The sequence below is a fragment of the Brassica oleracea genome, chromosome C9, assembly GCF_000695525.1.
Source record: "Brassica oleracea var. oleracea cultivar TO1000 chromosome C9, BOL, whole genome shotgun sequence".
Classification (NCBI taxonomy): Eukaryota; Viridiplantae; Streptophyta; class Magnoliopsida; order Brassicales; family Brassicaceae; genus Brassica; species Brassica oleracea.
This window is the reverse complement of record NC_027756.1, coordinates 46,404,834-46,419,419: the sequence shown is the minus strand read 5'-3', so window position 1 is coordinate 46,419,419 and position 14,586 is coordinate 46,404,834. Positions and strand designations below refer to the sequence as shown.

Here is a 14,586-nt window from a genome sequence, read left to right as displayed (position 1 = left end):
AATTTAATAATGTATATCACCAATCAGAGCCATTATATAAGGTGTATCTTAATCATTTAAGTGAATTAGATAGATGGTAAATTATAAAAAAAAATTGTTTATGGTACAGTCTAATTTCCTATAAAAAAAAGTAAATATTTAGTTAAATTATAAATAGAACTTATAATTTAAACAGGCTAATCCCATATATATTATTTGAGATTACTGAAGAATAAGATGGTAATATCTTCTCAGAAATATGAGTTATTTTATGCAACAAAAATGAGTTGTATGGTATTCTTGCATATAAGCACATAGCATACATGTGATCCCCCTCATAATTCCACGCCATCTAAAATTTCATTCACTCCGTATTTGAAAGATTAATGTTTTATGATTTGCACACATATTAATAAAAATCAAATACATATGATTTGCACACATATTAATAAAAATTAAATACATACTTTTTTGAGAAAGGGCTTAATTAAATACATACGTTTATCTTCTATATTTTAGCTTTGTTTTTAGTTTTACTTGATTCTTAATATATAGAGTTCTATTATTCATATTTTTAGATTTTAATTTATGTTTCAGTTTTAAAACAAAGTGCATAATTAAAATTTAAAACATGAATCTTTCAAATACAAAAATAAAATCCAAAAAATTAATATTTAAATACGGATGAAGTATATCGTAAAAATGATGTTTTCTAATTTTTTGTTTTACAAAGAAACATAAAAAAATTTATACAATTTCACGCAGCGCATGATGCTGACCTAGTCCAATTAAAGACTATTAATTAATCCAAGTAAAATAAACATTTCTATACATAGTTGGAAAGTATAATTAAAATGACGCATACATTTGTCTCAGATCTGAGATAGACTGAAGACTATATAACTCTAAAAATCAAAATTCGCCGACGGTTATTCGATCCCGATCCCACACGCCTCTGCCTCTCAACTACAACAATGACGAAAATGCCCCCTGCAATCGCCATCCTCCTCTTCTCCGTCGCGTTCCTCGCCGTGATCCCACCTTCCACAGCCGAGATCAAATCCCTCGTAATCTCCGACGACGCCCGCCCCATGATCCTCTTCGAAAAATTCGGATTCACACACACCGGCCACGTCACCGTCTCGGTCTCCTCGGTCTCCGTCGTCTCCACCTCCTCAGATCCGAACCCCGACCCGTCGCGGCTCGGATTCTTCCTCCTCTCGGAAGAGTCCCTCCTCCAGGTCCTCCTCGAGATGCAGCAGAACGCTCGATTCTGCGTCCTCGATTCCCACTACGTCACGCACCTCTTCACGTTCCGAGATCTCTCCCCTCCGCCGAACTCGCGGTTCAACCACTCGTACCCGGTCACTTCCCCGAACGAGTACTCTCTCTTCTTCGCGAACTGCGTCCCGGAGACGAAGGTCTCCATGGCGGTTCGCACGGAGATGTATAACAAAGATCCCAACGGATCTAAGGACTATCTCCCCGCGGGAGCCACTCAGCTGCCGTCTCTCTACTCCTTCTTCTTCCTCTGCTACGTGGCGTTTTTAGGTTACTGGAGCTATACCTGCTGGACGAATAAGAGAGTTGTGCATCGGATCCATCTCCTCATGGCGGGGCTGCTTCTGATCAAATCGTTGAATCTGATCTGCGCGGCAGAGGATAAGCATTACGTGAAGATCACGGGGACGCCTCATGGCTGGGATATACTCTTCTACATCTTCCAATTCATCCGTGTTGTTCTTCTATTCACTGTGATTATCTTGATCGGAACGGGATGGTCATTCTTGAAGCCCTTCTTGCAGGAGAAGGAGAAGAACGTGTTGATCATTGTGATCCCGCTTCAGGTGCTAGCCAATATCGCTTCGATTGTGATCGGTGAGACTGGACCTTTTATCAAAGATTGGGTTACGTGGAACCAAGTGTTCTTGTTGGTTGATATCATTTGCTGCTGTGCGATTATCTTCCCTATTGTATGGTCGATTCGATCGTTGAGGGAGACATCGAAGACAGATGGGAAAGCTGCGAGGAACTTGTCGAAGCTGACGTTGTTTAGGCAGTTTTACATTGTTGTCATTGGGTATCTTTACTTCACGAGGATTGTTGTGTTTGCGTTGAAGACGATTGCGGCTTATAAGTACCAGTGGGTGAGCTTTGCAGCGGAGGAGATTGTGAGTTTGGTGTTCTATGTGATTATGTTTTATATGTTTAGGCCTGAGGAGAAGAATGAGTACTTTGCTGTTGATGATGATGAAGAAGAAGCTGCTGCTTTGGCTCTTAGAGATGATGAGTTTGAGCTTTGAAATTGGAGGATTTTTATGGGTAAGGACTCGGGAGATTTATTCTTTTTATGTGTTGATGAAAGCTCTGTGAAGACAGAGTTCTATGTTAAAGTCGTCTGATATTGCAACTTTCTTTTTCTGTTAAATTTTGTTCTTTCTTTTACATGGAAATTTCATTGCTACAGATGTTCCACGCTTTTATATAGTTTTCTTCACAGTTTATCGTTTGTGCTCATTCAAAATGCGATGATGTGTTTCAACTTTCAATCACTTTTTCAAAAAATCGTCGTCTCATTGACTTTACTTACTAAGTTCTTAGAAGGGACCAATTCAATTGATGTCTAGCTCCTTAATCAAATTTATCACTAGTTAGCTTTTAGTTTAATACGATAAATTGACCGATTATAGATTAATGTAGTCTTACAATGGCCAAAATCCAAAATAAGAAGAAAAAACTGTTTGTTTTTGTTAGCAGAGAAGAACTACAAACAGTTTCTCTTGTAAAAACAGAGAACATAACATACACCGTATAGACAAACCAGTACACTCTTCGTCTCCTTGAACTTGAAGACAAAAAAAAAAATTAGAGAGGCAACATAATTTGTAAAAGCAATTATATGGTAATATATATTTCGCATTGTAGTTTCATTCAACAACAGATTCTCAAGTAACCATCATGTGCTCCAACGATGAACAACCTGGAGAATGGTAAAACACAAATGGTCGATAAGTCCGACCTCACTCTTCCTCCCTTTTCCGCCATATACAGTTTCTGTGGTATAATCCGCTGCTGCTGCTCGTCCTGACAATTGAACAAAACCTATCATCCTCACATACTTTATCTTGATTTCACCAGGAATTCTATAATTTCTAATATTTGTTCAGGCAATGTAGCAAAATTGATCAACGCGTGTTTGGTTTTTAACTCATTAACGTGGAAATCTCGATAAGGAGTGAGAAACTACCTCGTCTTGAGACTTTGACAGTGAGAAAACCCCAATGTTGTTTCTTGAGATGGAGATAACGTCTTTCCCCCAGATGGAGAAACCTGAAACACCGTCGTTGTGTCCTTTAACAACAAAAGGCTCTGGTGTCCAGCTCCTGTTTTACCACAAAAAACAAACCCGTTGTTATTACATGTAAACTTACAAAAGAAAACTGTGATGACTGTTTTGCTCACTTCCTCAAGTCCCAGATACGTAGGGTTTTGTCAAGAGAGCTGGACACAAGTAAATGGCTCTCAGGTGCCGCTAACTGCAAGAAAGAAGACAACGTTCGTAGATGAGAAAAAGCCCTATTGGTTTTAGGAACTTATATCGTTTTGGGAGGAATGAGAACTTAGTTCACCTTGGTCACATATCCGTCGTGAGCTCTCCAGGAGGAAATAACCCCACCTTCCCTCGAGTCAAATAGCCTACACTGGCCAGAGCTAAAACCAGCTGCAATCCAAGAAGGTGACACTGATGCTCCGTCTCCTTGTTTTGTATGAGATCCTCCTGAACAAAGAGCAGATACGAGAGAAGTAGACCCAGATTCAAAAGATTCTCCACTCCAAAGTTGAAGCTTCTGGCCTCTTGCTAGATCTATAAACCTGAATTGTACAGTGGAAATAATTGCATATTATCTCTAATGCTTAAATGTTATGACTTTTTAGTGAAGTGGATACTGTTTTACCTGAGGGCTCCGGATCCGGTTCCGACAACAAGCTGATCCATGTACTCTAAATAATGCATACATGTATACATGTTTCCATCGAATATCCCATTTGATAACCCATGTGACACATGTCTATTAGACTGATTGGAATTATTGTTTGATGACAGATATGAGGAAGCTTGATCTTGATCCGCAGGTGACTCGGAGAACAAATATATTAGTTTCCCGGTTTGGCTGTTCCACACATGTATTGTTCCGTCACAAGATGCTATCTTTCCGGTGGAAGACAAAATACTGATGTCATTAACAACCTAAAATATACAACAAAAAAATTAGATGCTTTCTATTTTGAATAAATTGGCGCTGAAGAAAAGCTTTAGTAAGCCAGGGAACCAACCTCTTCATGGGCATGATAACCAGAGACACAGCTTAAGCTTGCTAGTTCCCACTTCTGAACACTTCCCTTGAACCCTGGATCAATACCTGAGGTGAAAACTGTACACTCATCTTCAGAAACCACTAAAGATCTTAGAGCTCCGCGATGGGCATGCGCTGAAGACAAAACAGATGCTCTAATTTTCCATCGTTGCTCATCTTTGGGGTTTCCAAAACGTCCAATGTCAAGTCCATCCCAACAAGCTACTGGACTAGGAAACCATGACCAGGGTTCATGCACCAAAGGGCTTAATACTTCTTCTTGTCCTTCAACTGGGTCATGTATATGAGGTTTTAAATGCTTGGAGTTTCTTAAGCCCTGCGACTGGGGAACCACCCGTCCAGATCCATTGAGCAATGTCTTAGGAGTGTGCTTAGACGCAGGGCCCTTGCTTAGCACAGGCTTGGCTTCCATATTATATCGAGAGGATCGTCCTGTGTATTCCCACTGAATCACAATAGATTCAGTGATAAATGACTATAGCTCTATGGATGTCTATATATCAGATATTATTGCACAAAAACCAGAAGAACGTATATGAAGAAAGGATACCTTCCAGTTATGATGCTTTAGCAGATATTGCTCGAGTAGTAGCCAGGTTGGACAGCCCTGACGTAATTTCTCCATACCAAGAAGTGAGGCGAAAGAAGGATACAGAAGCAACCTGTCATTCCTACAGTGTTAGGACATAAAATGGAATCACACAAAAGTTATTTACCGATGTATCAGGTGAAACACGCACACAAGATCCATACGGCTTTTGATTGGAGATTCTGAATGGGGATTTTTTTCTGTAGTCCTGATCTTCGAGTTTAAAGAGTCAGATACATCAGTACTTTTCTCAGAGAAAGCAAATTCATCGAAAAGCTCCTTCAACTGCGGTAGAACATGCAATGCAGTCAACTCTTGTCCAATCCGCTGGCAAATTGACATCAGGGAAGTTGCAGCAAACTGGAACATCGAAGAAAACAACATTGAAAAGAAAGCTCCATATACTTGCAACGAGCAGAAAAGAGGTGTACTGATAGATGTTATAAATTAGGCATTGGTGCATGCCTCGCGGTGGAAATACCTACAGAAATAATACTAGTACATAGCCCTTACAAATCTAGCTAAATATTATTTTTTGGAGACTATTTTCTTTCATCATTTACAGTGAAACACTCAGTGACACCTTAACCAGGTCGTACATCTTGATTATATACATGATTATCCTTCACACCTCCCTCAAATGTACTGATAAAGAAAATAGAAGAACAAAGAAAGAATATCAAGAGTACCTGAAGGACTCGCAACTCTAGATTTTTCTGCATAAGTATTCTTACGTGTAGGCACAACCGACCCTATGTGATGATAGACAAGCCACAACAACAGACGAAAAGATAAGCAGTTAACATAAAACTATGATAAAGATAAGAGATTGAAATTGAAATTTTTTGTAACATACTTTGGTTAGTTCATGTATGAGTAACTCGTCTGGTATAAGAGCAACTAGACCATCGAGTGTGATTAGGCAATCAGTCAGTGCTAAAGAACACCAACTATGGACAGGCTCTGGTTTTTTCATAGAAGAAAGATCGATACAGAAGCAAACAACATGTTCAAGCAATGGCATCATTTGTTTGACAATGTAGTTCACGCCCAACAGTCTCCCTGAAAAGTTACAACATAACAATCAATTGGCTAATATGAATCTTCTATGTAGAGCTAAGTTGCTTAAACCAACAGATAGAGAGTACCAATTCTAACCAGCACCTCAACCCCATCAGTACATATTCCTTTTCCGAAGTAATTAATCAGAGGCAGTATAGTCTGTATTGAGGGAAAAGTCAGCATCCAAATCAGAATTTCTGAAACACAGCATACCAGCTGAAAGGTATATTAAAAATAATTTTGACAAGAACAGGAAATCTTGTCTCACCTGATGGACTGTAACAGGGACGCCAAGCTCTTCGCTGGAACCAATCAGCAGCACAGAAGCTGCAGAAGCCGAAATCTTGTCCGGAGAATTATACAAGTTTGATATGACTAGTGGATGAATCATTTCAAGGTATACTCTCTTTCCAATTTGAGTCCATAGTTCCCTCACAAACGAATCTTGAAGAAGAGAAACTTTCAAATGCGAGTAACCTGTCGTCTAAGCATATGATACTACGTCAGGAGACAATAATTGAACTTAACAGTAAGCTGATCTTGTAAGTACATTAACAGATTCCATTTGTAACCAACAAACTATACGTACCAATAAGATCTTCTGGATAGAAGGCAAGACAAGTCTTTGCACAGCCACTGGTGTCAAATATTTTGTGAATTCTTTGATAAGTACATAAGCCCATTCACACTCGTTGTCAGATAGAAGTGACGTCACCAGTGGCAAGCAGTACGCAGCACACATCTCTGCCACAAATGATCCCATTGCTTTTAAGGCCCCCTCTTTGGCAAAACTAGCAGCATAATACAAGCGTGTTCCACCTTTGGCCAAAAGGTGAAGTGGAGCAGCAAACAAGTAAGCTGACTTCGCTGTGGCTGAGAAATACGGAGAGTTCAAAAGACTCTTTGCTGACGGCCTCCTAAATTTTTCGAAAGGAAGAGAAAGTAAAGAGTCAGTCACACATCTAAAAAGGAGGAAACGTGTTACTACATTTTTTTATCAGCATGTAGCACACAGAGAGTCATAAATCCAGTGAAGTATCAAAGATGACCAGGCTTTACCCAAAAAAAGGGGAGACAATATACCTTCGCCAATCTCGTTCAATGCAAGCTTCAACAAGTACTTTAGTAAGAGGAGGAAGTTCCTTGATTAATTCTGGTAAGTCACCACCTTCTAAATAAGTAGCCAGAGACACCGAGTTAAATAACGGCCTCATCAAATAAAGTTCCGCCAAGACACAGCCAATAGAGAAAATATCCCCTGCGATGTCCTTTCCTAGGCAGAAATCTTGCCGCCATAGTAACAACTCCTGAGGTTCTATAGAAACTTCGTCTCGCACGTCTATATGCTCCAGAAGATAATTCAAACATATACCGGATGGTACGCCTTTGTTTCTTGAAGTTCCAGAAAGACTAGTATCACCTTTTTTAGTGTTTTCACTACAAGATTCATGCAAAGGAGACTCATCCAAGTTTTGATAAAGGTGATATTGAGGACTTAGATGTGATGCGTGTTCAGAAAATGCAGATGCCTCTTCCGTTTCTTCCAAATACTCATCAGCTTCGAGGATGACAGACCTCTTGTTGTCCACCCCAAAGCCATGAAACGTATGCATTTCTTGTTCATTTCTACTTTGTTCCTTCTCGCGGGAAAAACGCAGGCGCACCGGGTGAGGCCGAAAAAAAAGCTGACGGCGTCCAACCGACCTTGGTACTGCTGGCTCAGATGAAGACAGCATAACATTCTTTGCAGTAATAGCAGCCTGTCCCGACATTTTGTAACCAAAAGTAATATCAATCCAATGATGTAATCGAGATGAAACATGGGGGCTTTCCAGAGCATCTCGATGCAATCTAATGAACTCCTCGGGGCTGCTTGCCCATGGAGGTACAGCCAAATCAGACATACTAGGATGAAGAGAGCAGAAGATGCGGGAATCGCAGTAAAACTCAGGGATGCACTCGTCAGGGGTCCAATCATAAAGCCTTTGCATATCAGAGGGATACTCATTAGGCTCGTACACAGATCGAACTGCCTTACGCAGGACGCTCAGTGGCAGTCTCCTAGCTTTGTAGCTGCAAACAGCCAACTCAGACAGACATTCATCTGAAACATGATGCGGAATCTCAAATGTTGAATAGGTAAAATCTAACTGCTCATCTCCTTTTGCCAATCTCCATTTGCTTTTCCTTAAATCCCGCCAGCCTGAGTCACTATCTTTTCCAGGTTTTTTGCTGAAATCTATGACCCATGGCATTACTGGATGAAATGTGTGGTCTCCCCACCTTCGGCCTGCTAGTTTGTTTAAGAAGAGTAAATACTCAAAATTGCTTACCTCTCCCTTCCACCATTTATCAAAGATAGTCTGCCAGTCCGAATGTGAAGAAATTTTAAAATCAGCATAAAGGGCAGAAGAATAACAACCCTCTACACACAAACTTTTTCTTGAAGTAGATGAATTGGCATCTCCAGAACCTCTATCAGGCTTGCTATAGATCTTTAACCAACTCCACAACGAATCTGACAAGAAAATGTTTGAAGGACGAATGTCCCCATGGGAGATCTTCAAACCATGCAAGTGAGCTAGCACAGACAACAGCTGATATATAATAAAATTTCTATGCCACTCTGACTTTAAAGCATTAGGACTGTAGTAGAGAACATTTTCCAACGTAAATGGGGATTTGGGGAGCACTGAGACCAAACAATCAGATGATGTCAGAACCCCTAGAACCGGCGACAGATTTGGATGCCTGAGACATGGAACATCGCTTTCCTCTTCTAACAACGGTAACCCAATAAGCCTAAGGAAACTTTTAGTTTCTTGTCCAGATGACTCTCCACCAATCAGGCGATTTAGAGAGGCTAAAATATAATCTTCCGGGCACTCAGAAAGGAAACTAAAAGCAAGCTTTTGAAGATGAGAGGCCGAACATTTGCTAATCTGAGCATTTGGTAAAAGTGCAGCCAACGCTCTCCTGCTTGGAAAACTACCTGAAGACTCGCAAGTGATGTCCTCTGTGCCTAAGCCTAACTCCCTGTCATCATCTTTCGTAGCCTTAGAGTGTGAACAATCCAAATTCTCATCACATTCAACATCATCGTTTGAATTCCCAGGTCTTTCACTACAAAAAGGAAGTTTACTCAATCACAAATATGAGAAGATTCAAGTATTTAGCCAAGGAGAAAAAGATTGAACATACACGTAGTTGGCTAAGCAACCATGTTCTTCCTTGCGGAGATACTCCAAAACGAACTGTGATGAACTAGAATCAAAATCAGAAGCTGAAACTCCCTCCTCGCTAGAGTCAGAAACCTACACAAAATCACCACTCGAATCAGCTTCAAATTCCAATACCCCCCACCATCGATATCTACATATGAATTGTGCATACTGAACTACCTTAACGACGGCGGAGGATCCGAAAGGAAGCGGAGAATCGGAGAGGCCGTAAGAGAAGACGATCTGATCGGAGAAGTCCGACTTGATCCGTTGCTCGAGGCAATCGAAGCAAACTTCACTTGCTTCACCTCGCATCCTTTATTTATCTCAGTATCTTCCTCGCATTCTTATTGATGTCGACGAGATTCCGATCTGGAGAGAGACGTCAATATTTTTTTCTTAGGGAAAGATCGACCAACCTCGGCGACCTTCTCAAATCAAACGCGGCCAAGCACGCCGCGTTTCCTTAATTCCTCCCCTTCAAAACGCCGCGTTTTAATCGGTTACCGCCAAATATAATAATAATTATTCCATAATTGGTTCGATACCGGTTTGATCGGTTTAATAGTCCGGTATGATTTTCGGTTTGTCAAATATTTGAAAGTTTCTGATCGGTTTAATGGGAGGAGGCGGAGGCATGGAGGAGCTGACGGAAGATGAGGAGAGAGCTCTCAGAGCCCAGAGGAAGCAAATTCGCTCCACTTGCTTCTCTTCCTTTCTCTTATCGCTCTCAGCTGCACAGGTTCTTTTTTTCACCCTTTATGGCTTTTTTCTTCTTTTCAATCTGAAGTTCCGACTTTGCTATGTGTCATGTCTATACAGATTAGCTCATCCAGGTGGACCCTTAAAGACGAACAAAGCGGCGGCTTTAGCTAAGTTTCTAGAAAGGAAGCTGCAAGATCCTAATGGGTTGTCTTCCATTGATCCTCCGTTACTTCGAGTGAGTACTACATTAAGACAAGACTCTTTGATGATGTATGTTTGAAAGTTTTGGAATTGGAGCGAAAGAGGATTAGTTCTCGTCCTGTGACGACAAGGCTTCTTGTTAGTATAGTATAGGACCACTTAATTAGCCTTGAAGAGTTTGTTGGTTGATTATAGTCACGGTTGATAGCTCAGCATTAGCTGAGAGCTGAGGTTGCTGTGCATAATCTGTTGACGTACTGATAAGGTGTTCTTGTTGAGTCTAATGCAGGACTATATTGTAATAGCTTACTGGTAGTGCAAGTTACTGGTAATGAAGGTGTTATTGTAATTATTTTCGGTAATTTGCTTTAGTTTGTTCTCTGTCCGCTTCTGTAAATTTATCTAGAGCGTTAAATAAAAGGAGAATCACTTCTGTTTCTTATCTGGTATTATAGATTTTCTAGTATTTTGGTTGGACATTAGCTTTGAGAGCTAGGATATGAACAAGGTCTTCCGAAATTGTAGCTCAGTTCTAGTTAAGAGAATTGGTACCAAGCCCAATTCTCTCCCTTCAATGGTGAAAAACTGTGAAAAGTGGAATAATGTAGTAGAAACTATGGGTGGCATCCATCAGGAAATATTATATGTTTGGGTATAATTGTGTTTCAAAGTTTATGTTAGGGCAGGATGTATGTGGTATTGAAACTTCACTAAATCGTTGCAAATAAATATTGGGCGTTGATGCATTCCTTTGGCTTTCCTTAATTTCATAGTTGCTTCAAAAGAGTTTGGATATGTAGTTTGGCATTCCTGAGATGAAATGCATAATGACTGCTTGCCTGTGGACTAAGTTTAGCTCACTTCAAACGTCAGAATAATGTTATTCCTAGATGTTCGGTGCAAACAACATAGCACACTAACATAGAGAGATTTGCTTTTATCCAAGCCAGTGCCGTGTGAAATAATCCACAACGTTAATGTTATTGGGGAATATATATATGTGGCAGAACGAGTTTTCTTAAGGCTCTGGTAAGTATCGAATGTGAAGGCTTAATCTTTTATGATACTCTACTGATCTCAGGTGGGACTTCGATTTCAGGAAGAAGAATCCAACACGTTGCCTCCTTTGAAGACGTCGAGGTACCTGATTCTTTTTACTAGCTTTGAGAATATATTCTACGGACCAGTTCTTACGTACGCCTTCTTCGTCATGTTTTAGGTATCATCTGATGACGATAAGATAGAGAACACTAAGCTAAGCAAAAAGAAAAAGAAGAAAAAGATAAAAGAAGAGAAAAAGAAGAAGAAAAACAAAAAGCACAAGGTTATCTCCCTCGCACCCTTTGTCCTTACCTCATCTTTCGACTTGCTTTTCGTTCTCCCCCACACAATTTTTATAAAGTCTGTTACTTTCTGGATTCCGTTACTCATATCTGCGTGGGGTAAACTTTTATGAAAGCAGCAGATCACAGTCGATGAAGATGCCAAGTTGACGAGACCCAACAAGAAGTTGAAGCTTTAGTGTCCCTTTAGTGGCTATACATAACTGATCACATGTTTGATAAAGATAGTTAAGACTAGAGCTGTTTTGTGAGTTTAGTACAGTTAGCTTCATGAATCTGATATTTGTATTTTGGTTTGAATTTATTGATTCTGTTTTTAGCCTCTTGGATCATTCATGATCCGGTCTAGTTCATTGCAGGAACAGAACAGTATATATATAACAGAGCTTATTGGGTTAAGTGTTTGTACTACTTCCAAGGGACAAAAAGAGACAGAAATAGTACAAAACAAAAATTATTCAGTTATGATTTTCTTAGATTTGATTCATAATTATTTTCTACGTGATGATTATCAATTATCTTTCATGTCGTCGCTTTACAATTCAATGGATCAAATCTAATGAGATTTAGTAGCTACCTAGTCTAATTAATTGATTTTTTGTTTTTGGTAAAATAGTCAAATTAATTGATTTTAACATTATTCAATTAATTTTATCGTTCGTATATTTGTGAACACTATTCCTCGTATGTCACCTGGTCCGAGCTCAAATTTCAACAATTTTGTATTAGAGAAACAAAAGAAGAATTATTGGAAATGAACATAAGAAAATTTTACACTCGCCGACATTTGGTAGATGCGGATACCAATGTTTATGGTCGAAAAGATGGTATGGTTGGGAGAATAACACAATCTCCAAAAAGCTGCTCACATGTGGCCAATACCTCTCCAAGTCAAAAAACTTCACCATGCTTTATAAATGCCTCACTTGGCGACAAAAGAAAATACACCGCCTCACTTTACTAACTGATCTTCACTCTTTTGTGAGTGGCTCGAATCATCGATTATACAGTGTCACATTTTTAAGTGGTCCGAAGGCAAATCCCCACGTGTTTAACTTCACGCGCTTCAAAATAGTTATTTGGTTAAAATTACAAGATTTTTTTCAAAAGAAAACAAACATATCTTCCTTGACAACAAATATTTCAAACATATAAATGATGATGATGGTGGTTTCTTTCATAACCATTAAAAATGTCATTTTTGGCAAATCTCTAACGATAGTTTTCGACATCATGACGACAGCTATGTCAATAACGATGAGAGAAATCACTATCATCATCAGTGATATGTTTGAAATTGTTATCGTCAATGATGACATGTTTATTTTCTATAAAAAATAATCTTGTAATTTAAAAAAAACTATTTCGAATTTTCTATTTTTTTGTTTTACGATTTTTCTTTATTTTTTTATTTTTCTGAATTTTTATTTAATTTTATGTATTTGATTTAATCTTATTTATTTATGGATTTTTTATTTAGTTTTCTGTATTTTAATTAACTCTAATTTGTTTTTGAAATTTTAATTAATTTTCTGATTTTTTTTTATTTTTCGAATTTTATTTACTTTTGTGAATTTTATTTTGTTTTCTGATAACTTTTATTTAATTTTCTTAATTTTTTTCTTTTTTTTTAATTTAATAATTATTTTTTTCAGAAAAAAGACTGATACATCTTCACATTTACCTGTACAACTGGTCAGTTTTTTACTTGATGAACAGGTAAGCCAGGTTAGAGGTTTTTTTTGAAACAAATGTCACCTTGAAGTTTAAAATGCTGGTCAAAAAAAGTCAAGGTTTAATGTGTCAATAACTGCTATTTCAAGGTTTTTCATGCGATTTTTCCGAACAATATATGTAATGATGATACTCGAAATGCCAGAGAGATTTCATCCAACTTCGAATAGGTGACGCAGATCAAAAAACGCAGATCAAACAAAATGCAGATCAAGTAGAACAAATGCAAATCATGCAAATCATGGAGAACAAATGCAGATCAAGCTAATTTAATAAATTATTGTAATTAAATACATGATGAATTTTTAAATGAACACAAGCGTAAATGACGTTTGTGTTGTACATGTGTACATAATCTCATATGCTTATTGATTTTTTTTTATTGTGTAATTTTGGTTGCAGCTGACTGTGCTACTGATGATGGAGTGCGGGGAGGAGAAGGAAGATGATTGGGGAGTATGGACAGTGAGATTTTTTATTGTAAATATGCAACATGTTTCTTGTTTGGTAAATTGTTCAATTTATTCGTAAGAAGATGTATGATGTCTGGGAAACTAGTTTATGCATGAATATTATTAAAGATTTCTCTATGGACAATAAATCATAGACACAAATAAAGTAGACAACCTAGCTATAAAGACAATTAATCATCTACAAAAAAATGTTAAGATATATGAGAATGATATATATGTGTAAAAACAAATAGAATTGATGAGTAATAAATACATGGAATGACATAGGAACCCACCTTTTGGAGTTATGGTAAAACAATGCACACATTATTCTATGTCCATGTGTACTTAGAATTTATAGTGTACATGTTTACACAGTTTTAAAACTCAAGAAAATTATGTACACAAGACTCAAACTTATAGTGTACTAGGGGGGTGTCTGCGCTGCGCGCGGAATATTGTTTTATTATTGCTAAGAACATGATTTTTTAGATAATGTAATTATTTTGTCGTTTTTATTTGTTAAGAGCATTATTTGGTGTTTTTAATGTGTTATGTAGTAGTAGGTGATAGGTTAATATATTTTGCGTTTGTTTTTTTGAATAATGTGTTATTGTGTGTACAGTACTTGTCAATAGTGAAGTGAACCTCTACCGTAAAAGATTATTGAATTTCAATAACTTTGCATCTACGCATTTGTTGATTAATTCTAAGATTAACGGTTTCAACGTCAAAATTGTATTATATCTTTTTCATATTTTTGAAAATTAAAACTTTTAAGATATTTTTTGTCATCTTCCCATATTTTGACTTGAGCCGTCACCGTCTATGTAGTTCGGTACCTTTCTGGTGTGCGGTGCTTCTCACCATCACCGGAAAAAGACTCACTTCTTTCTCTTGTTTTTCTTTGGATTCTTCACCTGT

General features: G+C 38.2%; 2 protein-coding genes and 1 pseudogene across 2 annotated transcripts; 2 read left to right on the top strand and 1 right to left on the bottom strand.

Moving 5' to 3' along the window:
* Positions 1–832: 832 nt before the first annotated feature.
* On the top strand, positions 833–2,528 carry LOC106319429 (protein GPR107). Its single transcript, XM_013757748.1, has one exon. The coding sequence runs from the start codon at positions 954–956 to the stop codon at positions 2,280–2,282; it is 1,329 nt and encodes a 442-aa protein (XP_013613202.1). The 5' UTR covers positions 833–953; the 3' UTR covers positions 2,283–2,528.
* Positions 2,529–2,707: 179 nt separating this feature from the next.
* LOC106318124 (probable inactive serine/threonine-protein kinase lvsG) lies at positions 2,708–9,701 on the bottom strand. The gene is made up of 16 exons (XM_013755987.1): positions 9,408–9,701; positions 9,208–9,320; positions 7,090–9,129; positions 6,596–6,923; positions 6,275–6,490; positions 6,093–6,165; positions 5,801–6,006; positions 5,634–5,696; positions 5,096–5,304; positions 4,906–5,017; positions 4,315–4,800; positions 3,936–4,228; positions 3,609–3,852; positions 3,442–3,515; positions 3,227–3,362; positions 2,708–3,063 (listed from the first exon to the last, which is right to left on the bottom strand). Exons 1-16 carry the CDS (start codon positions 9,540–9,542, stop codon positions 2,911–2,913), a joined length of 4,881 nt encoding a protein of 1,626 aa, XP_013611441.1. The 5' UTR covers positions 9,543–9,701; the 3' UTR covers positions 2,708–2,910.
* A 71-nt stretch (positions 9,702–9,772) lies between these two features.
* LOC106318125 lies at positions 9,773–11,886 on the top strand (annotated as a pseudogene).
* The last annotated feature ends 2,700 nt before the right edge of the window (positions 11,887–14,586 follow it).